The 19971-nt window shown below is 47.6% G+C and overlaps 1 protein-coding gene across 5 annotated transcripts in view; it reads left to right on the plus strand.

Annotated features, from left to right (window-relative positions):
• TBC1D9B (TBC1 domain family member 9B) overlaps positions 1–19971 on the plus strand; it is a 67813-nt gene that overhangs the window by 9728 nt on the left and 38114 nt on the right. For 4 of the 5 annotated variants that reach the window (XM_066272462.1, XM_066272465.1, XM_066272463.1 and 1 more), the window contains exons 2-5: positions 5444–5554; positions 11243–11361; positions 17752–17980; positions 18961–19219. In XM_066272462.1, the coding sequence (XP_066128559.1) occupies positions 5444–5554; positions 11243–11361; positions 17752–17980; positions 18961–19219 (718 nt within the window). Of the gene's footprint in view, positions 1–5443; positions 5555–9127; positions 9261–11242; positions 11362–17751; positions 17981–18960; positions 19220–19971 lie in introns of those variants that run through there. The other variant, XM_066272466.1, reaches the window with a different exon arrangement.

A 19971-nucleotide genomic window follows, 5' to 3' on the forward strand; every position in this document is an offset into this window, starting at 1 on the left:
TTTTGGCATACAGTTCTTCATAGTATTTTGTTACAATATTTTGTATTTCTGTTGTGTCAGTTGTTATTTCTCCACTCTCGTTTCTAATTTTATTTATTTGAGTCCTCTCTCTTTTTTTCTTGATGAGTCTCGTTAAAGGTTCATCGATCTTGTTTACCTTTTCAAAGAACCAGCTCTTGGTTTCATTGATCCTCTGTATTGTTTCTTTAGCCTCTATGTCATTTATTTCTGCTCTGATCTTTATTATTTCCTTCCTCCTACTAGCTCTGGGCTTTACTTGCTGTTCTTTTTCTAGTTCTTTTAGATGCAGGGTTAAGTTGTTTATTTGAGCTTTTTGTAGCTTCTTGAGGTATGCCTGTAATGCTATAAACTTCCCTCTCAGGACTGCTTTTGCTGTGTCCCATAAATTTTGAGTTGATGTATGCTCATTATCGTTTGTTTCTAGGAATTTTTTTAATTTCTTCTTTGATCTCAATGTTAACCCATTCATTGTTTAATGATGTGCTATTTAGTTTCCAAGTGTTTGAATGTTTTTCAATTTTTCTATTGTGGTTGATTTCTAGTTTAATGCCATTGTGATCAGAGAAAGTGCTCGATATGATTTCAATCTTCTTAAATTTGTTGAGCCCGCTTTTGTGCCCTAACATGTGGTCTATTCTAGAGAATTTACCATGAGCACTTGAAAACAATGTATATTCTGCTGTTTTAGGGTGAAAGGTTCTGAAGATATCTGTTAAATCGAGTTGATCTAATATGACTTTTAAGTCTGCTGTTTCTTTGTTAAATTTCTTTCTTGAGGATCTATCTAATGATGTTAGTGGGGTATTGAAATCCCCTACTATTATAGTATTGCTGTTGATCTCGCCCCTTAAGTCCATCAAAGTCTGCTTTATATATTTAGGTGCTCCTATATTAGGTGTGTAGATATTTATAATGGTTATATCTTCCTTTTGGATTGCTCCCTTTATCATTATGTAGTGACCTTCTTTATCTCTAACTATGGTCTTTGTTTTAAAGTCCATTTTGTCTGATATAAGTATTGCTACCCCAGCTTTTTTTTCATTTCCATTTGCGTGAAATATTTTTTTTTCCATCCTTTTATCTTCAGTCTGTGTGCATCTTTTGATTTAAGGTGTGTCTCTTGTAGACAGCATATGTATGGGTCCTGTTTTCTTATCCACGCAGCTACCCTATGTCTCTTGATCGGATCATTTAATCCATTAACATTTAAGGTTATTACTGATATGTAATTGTTTGTTGCCATTTTTTTTTCTCTAAAACTGTATTCCTCTTTTGCTATATTCTTTTTTTCCTTTGATCTGTTTACAACAGGTCCCTTAGCATTTCTTGCAGCCTTGGTTTGGTTGCAGTGAAATCCTTGAGGTTTTTTTTTGTCTGTAAAGCTTTTTATTTCTCCTTCAATTTTAAATGATAGCCTTGCTGGATAAAGTAGTCTTGGTTGTAGGTTCTTGTTCTGCATTACTTTGAATATTTCTTGCCATTCCCTTCTGGCCTCAAGTGTTTCTGTTGAGAAGTCAGAAGTCATCCTTATGGGGGCTCCTTTGTAGGTGATAGTCTTTTTTTCTCTAGCAGCTTTTAATATTTTCTCTTTATCATTTAGCTTTGGTAATTTAATTATGATGTGTCTTGGTGTTGGTTTCTTTGGGTTTCTCCTTAATGGAGTTCTCTGTGCTTCCTGCACATGTGAAATGTTTTCCTGCCTTAATTGGGGGAAGTTTTCCGCTATAATATGTTTGAACAAAGTCTCTATGCCTTGTTCTTTCTCTTCTTCTTCAGGAACCCTATGATGCAGATGTTATTTCTCTTCATTTTGTCACAGAGCTCTCTTAGAGTTTCCTCTGACTTTTTGAGTCTCTTTTCTTTTTTCTGCTCTGCTTCCGTGCCTTTATTTATTGTGTCCTCTAACTCACTGATTCGATTCTCTGCTTCATCCATCCTGCTTTTAATTCCTTCCATTGTATTCTTTATTTCAGATATTGTATTTGTCATTTCTGACTGATTCTTTTTTATTATTTCAATGTCCTTTTTTATATTTGTTATCTCTTTATTTAGGTTTTTGTAATGGCCATCTATGGTTGTTCTAATATCTTTGAGCATCCTAACAATCGTTATTTTAAACTCTGCATCTGGTAATTTGGTTATATCTGATTCACTTAGGTCCTTTTCTGGGGATTTCTCTTGGTTTGTGTTGTATTTCTCTGCCTCCGCATTTTCTCTTCACGGGAGTGGCTGTGATCACGTGCTCGGGTGCACAAGGGTTGGTGGCCTTGGCCTTTGCCCCGCCCCCGTGTGTGACGTTATGCTCAGTCCTGAGGGCACTGGTGAGCACCTTTGCTCAGCTGCGGGTCTCCGCCTGTTTCTGAGCTTTTGCCCTGCCCTTGCAGGAGGATCCCACTCAAGGAACAGCTGCTAGCCTTGGCTCTACCGCTGGGCAGGACTGCGTGCCCAAGCTCAGCTCCGTAGTGGAACTCCGCCTCTTCTGGGCTTTTGGCTCCACCCCCGCGGGAGGAGCCTGCTACCAAGTCAGACCTCAAGCCTGGGTTGCACGGGCGGGGCAGGGCTGTGCTCCTCTGCCCTTGCTCTGGGGCTGGTCTCCACCCTTTCCGGGGTTCCCGCCCTTCTCCCAGAGGCTAGATTACAGGCTGCCGGCAGATGAGCTTGACCGCTTTTGCACGCCCCCCTCTCCCCAGCCAGGCAAGATTGAGCTCACACCTGAGCCCAGTGGTGGCCAGCTGGCTTCCGCCTCTGCCAGCAGAACCTCGCTTTTGTCTCCCGCTGCCACCTGCTCTCCGGTGCACCCTCAGCCGCGTGGGTGGGGGCGTTGCAGCTCGCACCCTAAGACTCACTACTGTAGACCCGAAAGCTCCCTCCTTCTATGCGACTCTGCTCTGAATGCCGCGGGGGAGCTTGTTTGGCTGCTCTCCTGCTTCCCTTTGCTGGTATTGCTGTTTCCGGGGGAAATATTCACTTCAGCTTTGGGGAGTGACTCGTCCCAGGGGTTAGGGTGGATATCTCCCAAAATGTTTCTCCCTATGCCTCCTAGATTACTCTCTCTTCCTGTTACTGTGGTCCTCTCCTCTCTCCCCCCGTCCCCAGGAGCCCCAGGTGATTGTTTTTGAGAGAGATGTTCTGCGCGGTCCCTTTAAGAAGGATCCTGGGTCTGAGAAATCAGACTCTCTCACAAACAGTATCCTGACTTGTTTCCAGCTAAATACTGTCCTTACGCCTCTTCTGGGCTCTGGGGCTGCAGGCTGGGGCTTTGTTCCTGGGGCTCAGGACCCTTTCCCCTCTGCTAAACTCACTTCCCGCCACGCGAGTCTCTCCCTGCTGCCGTTCGCTCCGAGGAGCTGGGCAGCCCTCTCCGCGTTTCCCCGTTTCCGCTTTTCCTACCAGTCTCGGTGTGGCTTCTTCAGTGTTCCTTGATTGAAGAGTCCTCTTAGTTTAGTCCAAAGTTGGTTTTTCCAGATGATAGTTCATAAAATTAGTTTGTAATCCACTTTGGTTCTGGGAGGTAGATGCTGGTACGTCCGCCTACTCCAGCGCCATCTTGTCTCCCTCAGTCATGACTTTTGAGGTTGCAAAGAACTTCCTTAAGCTTTCTGTGGCAGAGGAAAGACTATGTTATCTTCCTGTTGTGCATATGGAAAATGATGTTACAAAGTCATTGTATTATGAAAAAAGCCATCAAAGAACACCAAAAATGCTGGGGATGGTGGTGGAATGTTTCATAAGAGATGTCTGGCAGTTAATAAAACACACTGTATATATTTTTTGGATTTTTGTTATATTCGTGGCATTGTTTTTGTTTTTAATTTGTAACTTACTCTTGTCATTCTAAACTTTTTTTTTTACAGAGACAGAGAGTGAGTCAGAGAGAGGGATAGACAGGGACAGATAGACAGGAACAGAGAGAGATGAGAAGCATCAATCATTAGTTTTTCATTGCAACACCTTAGTTGTTCATTGATTGCTTTCTCACATGTGCCTTGGCTGCGGGCCTTCAGCAGACCGAGCAACCCCTTGCTGGAGCCAGTGACCTTGGGTCCAAGCTGGTGAGCCTTGCTCAAACCAGATGAGCCCGCATTCAAGCTGGCGACCTTGAGGTCTTGAACCTGGGTCCTTCTGCATCCCAGTCTGATGCTCTGTCCATTGCGCCACCACCTGGTCAGGCACACTTGTCATTCTAGAGAAATGTTTTCAAACCTGATTTTGTAATTTTTTTCAAAGGGCCTCCCAGGTTAAGCTTTGGACTTCATAAAACCATATTTAATTTGTAACGGTCAATACTTTTCATTCTAAAGAAATACATGTTTTCTATTTTTAAGTGAAAGGAAGGAGGGGAGATAGACTCCCACATGCACGCTGACTGGGATCCACTCAGCAACCCCTGTCTGAGGCTGATGCTTAAATCAACTGAGCTATCCTTTAGCACCTGAAGCTGATGCTTGAACTAACTGAGCCACTGGCCGCAAGAGGGGAAGAGAGAGAGAAGGGGGAGAGGGAGGAGAGAGAAGCAGATGGTCGCTGCTTATGTGCCCTAACCAGGAATCGAACCTAGGACGTCTGCACGCCAGGCCAACGCTCTATCCACTGAACCAACTAGCCAAGGCCAAAATAGGTGTTTTCAAACCTGATTTTGTTATGTTCTTCAAGAAGGTCTCCCATGGTCCTGGCTGGTTGGTTCAGTGGTAGAGCGTTGGCCTGGTGTGTGGGTGTCCTGTGTTCAACTCCTGGACAGGGCACACAGGAGAGGCGAACATCTGCTTCTCACCCCTCCCCCTCCCCCTTCTCTCTCTCTTCCTCTCCCACAGCCATGGCTCAATTGGTTTTAGTGCCCAGGGGCTGAGGATAGTTCCATGGAGGCTCTGCTTCAGATGCTAAAAATAGCTCGGTTGCAAGCGAGGCCCCAGAGGAGCAGAGCATTGGCTCCATACAGGGGTTGCCAGGTGGATCCCGGTCTGGGTACAAGTGTCCTTTTGGTGGTCTAAGTATCATGCTTTTCCCCTGCTATCTCCCCTCCACTCACTTGGAAAAGAAGGGGGGGAAAAAGGAGGCCTCTCATGTTGTTTAAGCTTCATAGAAGCTGCATGTTGATGCTACCTCCTACACACCTGTGCTCCTCCACCCCTGTGGTTTTATTTGACAGGGCAGCATGAGTCTGTGTACACTGTACAGTAAGTAACATGAATATGGGGGAGTGGAAATCCTGATTGTTCAGGTGTTTCTGCATCAAGATGATAAGCAGCATCTTTCAGGAAGAAGGGGGTGGATTTTTGTAGGAACCAGACTTGAGAAAGGGAAGTCACTTGACAGAAGAGGTGATGTGCTGCGGGGGGTCCCTTTCTCTGGGGCCCGCCCTGGCTGCCAGGCTCAGCTGTCAGCGCCATTCTCCCTTCCTCTCCTCCTCTCTCCCTGCTCCCAGGTCTTCTTGTGGGCACCCTGGACGTGGTCCTGGACTCCAGCGCCCGTGTGGCCCCTTACCGAATCCTGCACCAAACCCACGACTCGCAGGTCTACTGGACGGTGGCGCGCGGTAGGTGACCAGCATCACAGGGGATGCTGGGTAGGGAATGTCCTGAGGGCCCGGGAGGGAGGGAATGCGCCCGGTTCCTGGGCTGGTTGTTGCCTGTGGAATGCAGCACTGCCCCTCACTCAGACAGCAGAGCCCAGGCCGGTGCCCCACTTAGGAAGGCGGCTCTGCCGGTCACAGGCCTGGCAGTGCTCTGAGTCATTTGTGGCATTCATGGGAATGTGCAGATGCAGAGCAGCAAAAAATCTTAGTTACCCAACACAGGTTCCCAGCTTAAGTGGAACAAGGCACCCTTCTGCCTTGTGTCAGCTCTCAAACTGTAAACAAGTGTCCTTTTGGTGGTCTAAGTATCATGCTTTTCTCATGTATTTTTTTTTCTTGGTAATTTGCTGTTTAAAATGGGCCCAGGTGCAGAGCTGAAGTGCTGTGTGTTGCTCCCAAGGGCAGGCAGCTGTGGGGTGCCCTGTGTGCCAGCACGCACGTTAGATGGGCTTCCTTCAGGTGTGACTGGCAGTGTGCTGGCCAGGAGTCTGATGTTAGGGGAATAACCGTGTATATTAAATAAGGTGCATTTAAACAAAAAAAAACATAGAACAAAGTTATATTTTGATCAGTTGATGAAAATGTGACCAGAGTCTTTAAGAAACAGAGCCCTGTAGATTCCCAGAGCAGTCTTGGCAAATTCAATATGCTAGGAGACTATGGGACATACGACTGTGAGTAATGAGAATCAGCTGCAGCTCTCCCCTGTGCCAGCAATTTTCAGCACGTGTGCTCAAGAATTTTTAAAACATGCAATACCTATCAGGCAGGGTCATTGACCTCTTTCCCTTAGATTGTCAAATTTTAAAAACAGCAACAGCCAACTCAACAATACCCATCTGGTGTGAATGAATCAAAAATTACCTATTGTTTTTGTCAGAACAGCAAAAAGTATATATATTTTTTACTCTTACAGGCCGCAGAATTTTAGTAATTAGTTTGTGTGCTATGAGATGAAAAAGGTTGAAACTGCTGCGCTAGAAGGACACACACCCCACTTTCTGAGAGTCTGGGAGAAAGGCCCCTTCTGGTGGGCACAGGCTGAGGTTGCTGGGAAGAAATGCAGTGATAGCTGGCGCTCAGAAATGCTGCCTGCAGCTGAGCACTTCTGTGAACCTCCCGGTAACTCCAGAAGGCACACTTTGGTTTTCCCTATTTTGAAGATGAGGAAACTGGCCCAAAGGGGTTGAATAACTTGCTCAAGGTCACACAGACTGCAGTTCAGGACCAAGAGCCCTGCTCAGGTCCCTGAGCTGAAAACCTACCTTCATATGTGTAAGACCCATGGCCGAGGCCAGGCTGGTCCACACTGGATTCGGGCAGACGGTAGAGGGACTGTGGAGCCAGAAAGCACTGGGCCATTCCTGTTTGTTAGATTCTTGCAACGGTGGGCAAGCCAACAGGCAGGGGAAACTTCTCCTTGTGGTGGCAGGCAAGCGACCAAGAAAACAGCCTCTCTCCCTGAGAGCAGGAGAGAGGAGGAGAGGAAAGTACTCAGCTTTATGCAGGCTGCACACACGTGAATCTGCCACGTGCTCATGGCACTCATCGTACAAAGTGCTAGCAAGCAAGCCTAACAGATGTTTTCTCTACAATGTGCTAGAAGCCACAGAGTCACTGTCCCCCAGGATAATGGTTTTTCTTGGGAGGCCTGAGAAAAAATAATGAAAGCATTCACAGCTGGACCCCAGCTTCAGGAGAGGAGTGGTCAGGACTAAAGGCATAGGGTGGACAGTAGCTGGCACAGTCCCCCTTACCAGGTGGGCCCTGCCCTGGGTGCCAGGATAGACGGTGTCTTCTTCCTTCCAGGCACCTGAACAGAGGTGTCCTTCCCTCTTGTGTGAATGAATAAAGGAAGGCTTAAAAAAGCTGAGTTTGGCCCTGGCCAAATGGCTCAGTTGGTTAGAGCATTGTCCCAACGTGCAGAGGTTATGGTTTGATCCCTGACAGGTTGATGTTCCTGTCTCTCCCTCTCTCTCTTCCTTCCTCTGTTGCTAATATCAATAAATAAATAAAATTTTTTAAAGTGCTGAGTTTACTCAGGGCCAATCTAGATGGCTGGTAGGGGCCCTGCTCTCCTGGTTACGGAACCTGGGTGGTACGCAGGGGGCTGGTTTACCCACAGGCGAGAGGGGCTTCCTGTGGGGTGGCATTGTTCTTGAGCGGGGCAGGGGAGATTGGGCTTCACCTTCTGTAAGCCCTCAAGATTTCCATCTGTGTCTCAAGAGGTGTTCTTCCTCGGGGAGCGGATGGGGATGGGGATGGGGCAGTGGCAGTGAGAGCAGCCTCTTTGAAGGGAGAAAGGAGTGTGACCATACTGTGTGAGAACCCCTTTGGTGGCAATGGGGCCTGGTGCTGGGGAACTCAGGCCACTCACGTGGACCTGTTCCCCCTTCTACCAGCCTCTGCCAGAGCCTCCTCCCCCAAGTCCCTCACCCACCCCCTGCCCTTTAGTTCTCCCGAACTAGACTTGGTCCTGCTGGCACCTGCAGTGAATCCCAGCTGCTCAGCCTGCCACTAAAGGACTTCTGGGGTTATCTGCCTCCATTTCTGCCTCTCTCTTCAGCTCATACCTGTTGTCAGCCAGACTAGACACTTGCAGGGCCCAAAGTTCCTAACCTCACCTGTCCTGGACAGTGTGGGTACAGTGGCCCCCCATGTCCACCTAACCTCCTCCCACTCTCATGCTGCCCCGTATGGAAAACCTTCCCAGAACCCCCAGGCTCATGTGCCAACCCTTTCTTGCTTCATGGGGCTTACCACGTCTCTGCCTGCACTTTCACACTGCATGCTTATGGCTCTCTTGCCAGACCAGAGGCTCCCTGAGGGTGAGGGGAGGCTCTGCAGCTGGGCAGCCCGAGTTCGGATTATGGTCTCTTCATTTCCCAGCTAAGTGACCTTGGTCTTAACCTCTCTGCCTCACCTTCAGCCTATAAAATGAAGATAACTGTCTTCAAGGTGCTCTAAGAATTAAACACTGTGATCCACAAAAAGTTCTGAAAACAGAACTAGCACTGATTAATGCAATTATCTTTTATATTCCTTTTGCTCCCAGTGGCAAGCAGAGATGGCATAGTTTGTGTTGTACTAAATGAAGATTGAATTATTTATTTTAGAAAGAGAGACAGGAAGGGAGATGAGAAGCACCAACTCGTAGTTGCTTCACCTTAGTTGTTCATTGATTGCTTCTCATATGTGCCTTGAATGGGGGGCTCTAGCCAAGCCAGTGACCCCTTGCTCAAGCCAGTGACCTTGGGCTTCAAGCTAGTGACCTTTGGGGTCAAGTTAGCCATCTTAGGATCATGTCAGTGATGCTGTGCTCAAGCCACTGACCCCGTGCTCAAGCTGAGGAGCCCACGCTCTAGTGGTGACATTGGGGTTTCAAACTGGGGCTGTCAGGGTCCCAAGCTGATGCTCAGTCCCCTGCACCACTGCCAGTCAGGTAAGATTGAGTTACTTTTAAGTAATAATTCTGTTAGGTGCACTTATGTAGATTTTTAAAAAGATTTTGTTTATTCATTTTTTTTTTAGAATAGGGAGAGAGAGAGAAGTGGGAGAGGAGCAGGAAGCATCAACTCCCATATATACCTTGACCAGGGAAGCCCAGAGCTCTAAACCAGTGACCTCAACGTTCCAGGTTAACACTTTATCCACTGCGCCACCACAGGTCAGACCCATGTGTAGATTTTTATAACTGAAGTGCAGAGAGATCCACACAGACAGTGCAGACAGATTTCTTTGGCTTTAGGCTGCTGGGAGCATGTGTAAAAGGGAATAATACACTAGAGGTGAATTATGTGCAGATTTAATTTCCAAATTCAAATGTGGGTCTTAGCAAAAAGAACAAGGGAAAAATCCCTTCCCTTCCCCTTCTCTTTCCCCTTCCCTTTCCCCTTCCCCTCCAGGAGTAGTCAAAACTTTTTATAAAAATTGCCCACTTTTGCAGTGCTGGTCAACCTGGTCCCTCCCGCCCACTAGTGGGCATTCCAGCTTTCATGGTGGGCCAATCACGGTGCCATTTGGTTGCTCCACTACTGCCCACCATGAAAGCTGGAATGTCCACTAATGGGCAGTAGGGACCAGCACTGCAAAAGTGGGCAGTTTTAATAAAAAGTTTGACTACCCCTGATAGACCTTGGCCTCCATGCACCAGGGAAAAGAGGCCATAATAGAAAAGCAAAGAAAAATGGGAAAAAATAATGGTAATTTATGGACGATCCAGGGTAATTTTGCTCACCTGTGTGACTCACTGTGAATCAAACCCAGGTTTGATTGTCTTCACTCAGGAATCTTCATGCAGGCCCATGGAGAGGGTCCTTCCTTGGAATTGCTTGTTAGGGGTTTAGTTGTTGGAGTAAATATAAAGAAACAAACAAATCAACCCCAATCAAGACAACTGGATTGTGACATGTGACAGAACAATGAGCAGAACAACATCAGGAGATGGTGGGGACCAACTCAACTGGGGTGGGGGTGGGGTAAGAACTGAGTTTTCAGCTGGGTAAAAGAGTGTTCCAGGTAGGGAAGGATGGGTAACTGGGCTCAGGCAACATGTCTTGGTCTACAGCCATGCTGACTTTGCCAAGGCTCGTCCATGCCACGTGTGTGGACCTTCCTGGGGTTGTGAATTCAGCTGAGCCATCTGTATGCTCACAATCCTAAACCATCCCAGCCCAGGACAGTTGAGAGGATGGAGAACCTTCCCTTCTCTTCTTGTGTTCATTCGCTCAGAAAACGGTTTTGAATGCAAACTCCATGCCTGGCTGTGTCAGGGGAAGGGAAGCCAGGCCGCGCTGACACTTCCTTCATACTTGTGCTTCTCCTGGGGCTCCTTTTCCCAGTTTCCTGGTGGGAATAGAGAGGGTAGCTTCCCCACCCTTTGGGAATGGAACTAGGCTGCGTTCTCTCAGTTTTTCCGTTCACACTGGGCCTGCAGGGCCCTCCAGAGCCCCTCCCTGAGGAGGACAGGGACTACCTCCTGGTCTGAGCAGATACTTCAGGCTAGCCAGAAGCTAAAGGGCTCAGGCAGGGGTTCCTGGAGGAGACCAGAGTAGGACTAGGGTATGAGCTGGAGAAGGAAGGAGGAGCATTTCAGGCAGAGGCCTGGGTGGGTGCATCTGGCTTCAGACAAATGGGAATCTCAGACCTGGTGTGCCCTGCCCAGCAGGAGACTGGCCGGCTGGGGTGAGGTATTCTGCAGGAAGCTCCAGCTGCCATCTGTGGACTCTTCAATTCTCAGGAGGGCTGCAGCCACTTATACCAAGAATGACTGTGTCTGCTTAGGCCACATTAAGGCCTTGTATCTCAAAGAACAGTCCTAAAAAGTAAGCAAACTTGTAGATGTATAAACATTTCTGGGAAGACACATAGGATACTACTGGTCATTCTTAGTGTTAGGGGTAAATGGAGGCTTATTTTCCATTTGACTCTACAATTCTGCCTGAATTATTTTTGTTTTTCATTTTTTACCGGGACTACCTATGACTTGTTCTTTACATATACTTAACATTTAAGGAGGAAAAGAGTAGACAGCGTGAAGAATGTAGTCATTCGGATATAGCACATCCGATTGTTGCTTTTCTCTGAGTTCACGTTTAACGCTCGTTGATAGAATGATTTCCTCTTCTTTACTCACCAAACCTCCTCTAGGTTCTTCCCGCAAAGAGATAACAGAGCACTGGGAATGGCTAGAAAATAACTTACTCCAGACACTGTCCATCTTCGACAACGAGGAGGATATCACCACCTTCGTCAAGGGCAAAATACACGTAAGGTTTACTTTTTTTCTTCTTTGCCAGGGTCCAGCCCCGGGGTGGGGATTCAGGGGTCCCACAGGAGGAGACGGCGTTGGCAAAATCGAGTGAGAGAGCTGAATTCTTTTCTTTCTCTTTATTCTTTAGTTAGCATTTACTGCCAGGCATCTCTACCAAATGCTAGTACAGCTCCTTTTTTATACACACACACCAAGTTACAATTACATGGTATTAATCATTGCTTCTGTTTCACTATGTTTACATGTTTTCAGATAACAGTTAATTTATATCTATAAACTACAAATCAGGTGGCAAATCATTCAAAGTACAATTAAAAAATAACTTGAATAGCGATAACATTGGTAAAAGCTTTTAAAGGATTAGTACTAACTAATAACTCAACTTTACTGTTGTTGTGAGTCAAGGGGCAGAGAGAGATTAACAGACAAAATCATTAAGGACTAGCAAAGGACCACCGCTTGCTCAGGCAAATGGCCTTGAGTTTATGCAGTGTCCTGACTTTTCTCACAAGACTTCAAAAGGCTTGCTTATTAAGAAATTGTCATAACATCAAGAGTAACTTTTGCTTAAAGATATATAGAGTGCACCTGCAAGATAGCTTAGTAGCAACATAATATTAGAAGGCATTAATTGCTATTGCTTCTATGGATTCTTCCATATTCCTCTTTATTATCTGAACGAAAAACCTTGGGAAAGTATATAAATCTTATGAGAATGTCTCACTGAGAAAGCCCAGCAACTGCCTTTAGTCATAAAACAATTCTCTTAGCAAAACATTCTTTTTTTGCTGACTGCATTCCCATCCCAAGCCATGCAACGGGCCATTCTATAACACCTTACCTAAGATTCTATGTCTAGTTAAACTTTATTTATTTACTATATTCACACACTAGTAAATTCTAACTATATTCTTCTTAGAGTGTTTCACTATCTGCAGATCAAATAAGCAAGAAGAAAGGAAAGTTTCTCTACTCTATTACATGAAAAGGCTAGGGAGGAAAAATGATGAATTAAGTGAAGGCCAAAAGGTGCTCTGTGCACAGCCACTGCCTTCTACCCATTCACAAGTCACAATCTATTCTTTCTAACATGATTAAGAAGAAATTTTCCTACAAATTTAACCCTTTACGAGGGATATCATAGCCAGCCTCTTATGTTTACGAGCCCAGATCAAGGGGCTTACAGGCTTTTCTGTGGAACTTACATCTTCTGTCTCATTTCCAAAGAAATTACTACAAATCTACAGGGAAAGCATGGTACTATTATTCCTGTGCCACAAATAATAGCACACACCCAGAAAAAGGGGGGATATAAGGCCAGATTAATTCAAAAGATTAAAAGGGGAGGTATCGTTGTGCCTTTCCTTGCGGTGACTTTGTCAACCCGCAGCTGTTGGTCTTTACTGCGGTGACTCTATTTTCTTTTGCTGTGACTTTGTCAACCAGCAGTTGTGGATCTTCTCCTGCTGTGACCTAGTTAGCCAGCATTAGTGGATCGGCTCCCGACACTTCTTATTATTTTTATTAATGTTAATGCAGTGACATTGATAAATCAGGGTACATATGTTCCGAGAAAACATCTCCAGATTATTTTGACATTTGATTATGATGCATACCCCTCACCCAAAGTCAAATTGTCTTCCGTCACCTTCTATCTGGTTTTCTTACGTAAGGTTTACTTCTGCTTCCCTAGTGCTGGCAGTGTTCGCGTATGTCAGCCTATTTCATCCTTAACAGCACAATGTCAATCTTATCTCCAGTTACAGAGGTGGAAATGGGTGCCCACCACCATTCTTTTGGTTTTGAAAGGGGCAGTGGAGCTTATTCCCTGTGCAGGCCCATCTTCTGGCCAGCCACTGGGTCTGTCTAAGCTAGGGGTGTCCATTCCCTGCAGAGGGTACGAGGGCAGGTGTGCAGATCCACTGCTGCCTGTCAGCAACCCGGCTGGCAGGAGAAGAAGCTGGAAGTGAGAGGATAGAGGCATGTTTCTATTATAAAACTTACATGACTTAGAAATGTACAAGGCTGGGCGCCAGGCACTTTCACATGCCATGCCCCACTCAGGCCAACCTATAAAAAAAAAGAAAATGCACAGACCCATTTGGCCAGGTGGTGGCACAGTGGGTAAAGCATCAGTCTGGGACACTGAGATTCCAGGTTCAAAATTCCAAGGTCACTGGCTTGAGTGCGGGTTCATCCAGCTTGAGTGCAGGCTCCCCATCTTGTGTGGGGTCGCCAGCTTGGGCATGGGATCACCAGCATGACCCCATGGTCACTGACTTGAACCCGAGGTCACTAGCTTGAAGCCCAAAGTCACTGACTTGAGCCAGGGGTCACTGGCTTTGCTTGAGCTCCCATTCAAGCCATGTATGAGAGGCAATCAATGAACAACTAAATTACCCCAACTATGAGTTGATGTTTCTCATCTCTTCCTTCCTGTCTCTCTCTCTCTCTCTCTCTCTTTCTCTTTCTCTGTCTCTCTCACTTGCTCACTCACTAGCTCGCTCATTTGCTAAAAATTAAATAAATAAAAAAAAGAAATGCACAGACCCTTGAACCAGTGATTTCATTCCTTGGTGTTGACCCTGCAGTGTATTCATTCACATGTGCAGAATGACATATATGTCAAGATGTCCCTGCAGCACTGTCAGCAAAAAGAGCCATGGTTGGGGGAGCAGCCATGCTCTCCTTTGCAGAACAAGAGCCGTGAGACAGAGCAGAGCATTTATTGGGTACTTTCTGTGTGAGTCCTGTGCTGAGCACTTACATTCAGAGCACTAGATAAGTCACAGGTGGTATACCTAGTGGAATGTTTTATAGCTATCAAAATAATAATTATGAAAATGGTAGCTACCAACCTAACCAGGCAGTGGTGCAGTGGATAGAGTGTTGGACTGGGACACAGAGGACCCAAATTTGAAACCCTGAGGTTGCCAGCTTAAGCGTGGGCTCATCCAGCTTAGTGTGGGGTTGCTGGCTTGCGCATGGGACCATAGACATGACCCCATGGTCTCTGGCTTGAGCCCAAAGGTTGCTAGCTGAAGCCCAATGTCACTGGCTTGAATAAGGGGTCACTCACTCTGCTGTAGATACCCCCTTATCAAGGCACATATGAGAAAGTAATCAATGAATAACTAAAGAGACTAAGGAGCTGCAACAAAGAATTGATGCTTCTCATCTCTCTCCCTGTCTATCCCTCTCTGTTCCTCTCTCTGTCTCTGTCTTTGTCTTTATCTCTGTCACCAAAAAAAATATATATGGTAGCAACCAGTAAAATGGGTATCACGGCAATATTTAGGTTGTTTCCTCATGGTGGGTAATTAAGGTAATAATGAGTATTTATCTGAGTGTATGTATGTTTTCCTTTCTGTTCTATTATTGCTTTAGGTTAAATTTCAAGGAGGGCTCTTACTGGGTCAGAGTTACATGATGCTAAGTTGCTTTGGGCCCTTGTGACTTCATTACATCACAACTTCCTGGACCTGGCAGACAGTACAAAGAGTTCTTCGGCTCTTTGTGCACTTTGGAGTTCACCACAAGACCTGTATTGCTTCATAGCTCCCGGGAAACAGGCAAGCCTCTACTGTCCTAGTGAACAAGCTGGACTCTTAACAATAATAGCAATAGCAACATTATTGAATGCTTCCTATGTGCCAGACTCAAACAAACCATTCTACAGAATAGGAGAAAGTTCTAAATGACTCATGGGTCAAAGAAGAAATGGAAACCAGAAAATATTTAAAACTGAATGATAATTGAAATACTGCTGCATATTAGAATTGACAGGATGCAGTAAAGCAGTACAGAGAAGGGAATGGAAAGGCTTAAATCTCACATTATAAAAGCAAAAGGGATGGAAATTAATGAGTCAGCTGTTTAGCTCAGTAAGTGAGAAGTCCAGAGAAAGCAGGAAATTAGAAAGAAGGAAACAGCAAAGGGAAGGAGTTTGTTCTGTAGAGAATAAGAGGACAATAGAGAAGAGCAGCAGACCCCAAAGCACCCTGAGGCTGTGGCAGAGGGATCCCCGTGAGCAACCTTGGGATAGGCCTGGGAGAAACACCTGTACACAGTTTACAGAAAAAGAGATAATGCTACAAATAGCTTTAAGCGAATAATTTAACATGATGGACTCTATTAGAATACTATGAATTTGTTTCCAGTTGCTACCAACAAGTTACCACAAGCTTAGTGGCGCAAAACAAATTTATTATCTCTCAGTTCAAGAGGTCAGAACTCAGAAATGGGTGTCAGGGGCTGAAATCCAGATGTGAGCAGGGCTCCCTTGCTTCTGGAGGATCTGAGGGGAGAATCCATTTCCTTGCCTTTTCTAGCGTGTGCGGTCCACTTGTGTTCCTTGGTTCTTGACCCTGTCCTTCTTTTTAGTGCCAGCAGGTGGCATCTTCAAATCAGTCACTCAGTTCCCCACCCACCTCATGCCCTGTGACCCTAACCCTCTTGCCTTCTTTAAGGACCTGTTGATATAATAGGCTCACTCAAATAATCCAGGATGATCTCCCCATCTCAGACCATTATTTAGTCGCATCTACTGAGTTTCCTTTGCTCCATAAGATCACATTTCCCCCGGTTCTGGGGCTTGGGGTGTGGACGTCTTTGGAGGCAATTATTTGGCATACCATAAAATATAACTTAAACAGAGACAGGGTGTTAGGTCTGAGTTTGGAGGCAAGGGACGGAGCAATGCGAGGTGCCAGGAGCTGGAAAAAGACACGTGGAGCAGTAAGGAGATGATGCATGCTTTATTGGGCACAGCAGCAGCCTGATGCAGTGCACAGGAGTCTCATAGTAAATCACACAAAAGGTGGCACCAAGCCATGATTACAAAAAGTGGGGGTCACATTATCAGGTATATAAGGCAGGTGCGCGTGCCTACCGTTCCGGCCTGTTTCTCTTAGTCATGCTGGGACAGGTCGATGTAGTGGACCTGTCCATACTGACTCCATCTTGTGCAGGCTGTTTACCAATTCTGGGGAGACCAGCTTCCCCAGAGAAATAGGAAACTTGAATATTCCTAAAACTCTGAAAGACATGGAATCCCAGAGATTTTTATAGTCCAGCAGTGTTAGCCAGTAAACAGAGAACCTCAGCCCTGTGAGCCAGGCTGGCTCACTCTCATTGTTGGGTAGGGTTGGTCATGAGTGGGAGCCATTGGAGAATTCAGAGCAGGTTGTGCCAGCCCCTTTGCCTCCCTGCTTAGGGGTGGCTCAGGTGCTGCTGGGTGAGACCCGGGAAGGTCGCCCAGTGGTAGGGTGGCCATTGGAGGCCCACAGACTATCCAAGGCCCATCTTCTGTTTTTCAGCTGTAGAATCCAGGACAGCAGAAACAAAGGCAGGGCCTTAATAATGAGAGCTTTGCTAGACCCTGTTCCCAAATGTAGAGACAGTTCCAACAGAGCGGTTCAGGGAGACGTCAGAGGTAGCCTGAGAGAGAGGAGGTGTGGAAGTCACAGCAACCACCATGCCAGCTGTACCGAGGTGGAGGACATCAGAGCATACCTCACCTTCAGGTCCCCCCCTACCTCCTGGCTGTCCTCCCTGCCCATGGTGGAAGGGCAGGAAGCCTGGTGCAAGCAGCAGGTGGAGCCACAAGCACTGGCCTTGAATTACCTTAGCGTGTTGAGTAATCACCCTGAAAAACCTGTGTGTACCTTTTGAGCTGAGTGTACTAGGACCCTCTTTTACCCCAAGAGTTTTGGGACTGGCCCTGGGGCCCAGAGTGATGTCTCTGGGCACTCTGAGCCCAGGAAAGATACAGATAGGTTACAGTTAGCATAGATGTGCCATGAGCTGGGTGAGCCCTATGCCTGATCTGTGGGTGTGGGTAATAGGCAAGAGTGCCCAGTATGTGGAGTTCGGGGAACCAAATACAGGACTTCTCCAAGATATGGTCATGAGAAAAGCTCTTCACAGCAGAGTGCCACAGCACGGTGCATTTGAATAAAGAATGAGAGAAAGCGAAGCATACATGATGGTTACAGGTGGCTCATCTGCCTGTGTGTCTGGAAGGAAGCCAGGAGAGTGGCTTTGGGAGGAAGGGCAGAGTCCCTTTTCACTAAATATGCTTTTTTACTATGTGCATTTTTTACCATTATATCTTTTAGAAATTTGACATAAAAATACATGTTTATGTAAAAGGTCACCTCTCTGTGCCCTAATAATTTCAGGGAGTTAAGGGAGCATGTGCAGTCACAAGGGCAGTGTTAGTCTGACCACGCACTGCCGGAATAGCCAACGGGGCCTAACCTTGTTTATGGTCTTTAGGCCAGCATCCTGGGTGTCACCACCTGGTTCCCCAGGCCTCTCTGCTCCAGCCTTCGCTGTGGAAGTCCTGGGCTTCCCAGGAACCAGCCCCTTTCTCCTCCTCCAGGGTATCATCGCTGAAGAGAACAAGAACCTGCAGCCCCAGGGAGATGAGGATCCCGGGAAGTTCAAGGAGGCTGAGCTGAAAATGCGGAAGCAGTTCGGGATGCCTGAGGGGGAGAAACTGGTCAACTACTATTCCTGTAGCTACTGGAAGGGTCATGTCCCCAGGCAGGGCTGGCTCTACCTGACCGTCAATCACCTGTGCTTTTACTCCTTCCTTCTGGGCAAGGAAGGTGAGCGTGGGTGCCCTGGCATCCCACCAACTGCCCAGCTGATCCCATCTTCCTCAGCTTCTTGGCCCTCACCCTCTGACCTCACCTCCAGAAAGGTCATGACCTTTCCAGACTACTAAAATCCCTGAGGGGTCTCCTTTCTCTCAGACATGCTGTTCCCACACACCCAGCAGAGCATCTCCTCAAAACCAAGTGCCACCTCTGTAGCCTACAACAGAAATGCCTAAACTTGAGCCAGACACATACCTGGCTCTTGGGAGCTCCTGTCATATGTGGCCAGTGGTATGAGGTTTCACATAATGACTTTTTGCATGGGGCCTCTTTCTTTTAAGTTAAGTATTTGAGGGCACATGGATCTGTGAGTGGCTCCAGGTTACTCTATGCCTTGGTGCTACAGATGCTTCCCTAAGGGAAGCCCGGGCCTCAAGACACAAGGCAGATTTCCCAGGGTAATCGGTGTCCCCACTGCCACCTTACCCCAGAAAGAGCCTCCAGGGCTTTGACTTTCCCAGTGTTGCCTTTCTTGAGCCCATCAAGGCCTTCTCCCACCATGTACACACCCACCATATCCTCCCTGGCACTGCTCCTGGCCTTGTACCTGCTCATCAGGCAGGGGCTGGTGTCCACTCTATGCTGGTCATACCATGTTCTGACATTTCTTCTCATATCAGTCCACTCCCACTAGATGGGCTTCTTGGGGCCAGAATCTCAGCTAGCTCAGCTGTGCTCATTTATTCATGTCACTCTGGCCATTCATGGGATAAATGTTCACCCAGTGTCTTCTCAGGGCCAGTGGTGGGTTGGCCCATTTCTCTTATGGAGCTGGTGTCTCAGCACAGCCACACTCAGGCATGGGAGGCATGCTCAGGCTACACTTCCCGCAGTGGCTTCTGGCTGGAGGCAGGAGGCAGGAGCCGCCCTGGCCAACCTTTCAACCCATTTGACCCAGTGGTTGTATGTCTGTCCCCATTGGTATCCAGTGAGCCTAGTCGTGCAGTGGGTGGATGTCATACGGCTGGAGAAGAATGACACCGTGCTCTTCCCTGAGAGCATCCGTGTGGACACCCGAGACCACGAGCTCTTCTTCTCCATGTTCCTCAACATTGGTGAGACCTTCAAACTCATGGAGCAGCTGGCCAACCTGGCCATGCGGCAACTGCTGGACAGCGAGAGCTTCCTGGAGGACAAGGCACTTCCCAGGCCCGCCCGGCCACGGAGGAACATCTCAGCTCTGAAGCGGTGCGTTGCCCAGGGGACAGGGAGACCTTCGGGAAGGGGCCAGGTAAAGATGTGGTTGCAGGGAGATCCGAGATCTCTTTCTCACAGTTCTATGATGGGGGAGGTCTTAGACACTCTTAGTCTCAAACAGGGAGCTAAGGCACAGAGAGGCTGAGCAACTCTCCCAACGCCCCTCAGCAAGTGAACAGTGGAGCCAGAGCATGAGCTTCCAGCTGGCTTCCCCACCACCTCTGTCGGGGATCCCCCAGTCTCTCCCCTACCACCTCCGTACACATGTCCCCAGCCTCTCCCTCCACCACCTCCATCCAGGCGCCCCCAGCCTTTCCCCCCACCACCTCCACCCCCGTGTCCCCAGCCTCTCCCCCCACCACCTCCACCCCCGTGTCCCCAGCCTCTCCCCCCACCACCTCCACCCCCGTGTCCCCAGCCTCTCCCCCCACCACCTCCACCCCCGTGTCCCCAGCCTCTCCCCCTACCACCTCCACCCCCGTGTCCCCAGCCTCTCCCCCCACCACCTCCACCCCCGTGTCCCCAGCCTCTCCCCTTACCACCTCCACCCCCGTGTCCCCAGCCTCTCTCCCCACCACCTCCATCTCCGTGTCCCCAGCCTCTCCAGATGTCTTTGGTGATCAGGTCCCAGAGTACACTGCCTCCATCCCACCATGACTGACAGCTCTTCTCTGCACTCCTTGACCCCTCCTACCCTCCTCACGCTGGTAGCTGTGGGGCCCAGGCCTGGGCTGAAGTGCAGC

This window comes from Saccopteryx bilineata, chromosome 4 (genome assembly GCF_036850765.1).
Source record: "Saccopteryx bilineata isolate mSacBil1 chromosome 4, mSacBil1_pri_phased_curated, whole genome shotgun sequence".
In the NCBI taxonomy this organism is placed as follows: domain Eukaryota; kingdom Metazoa; phylum Chordata; class Mammalia; order Chiroptera; family Emballonuridae; genus Saccopteryx; species Saccopteryx bilineata.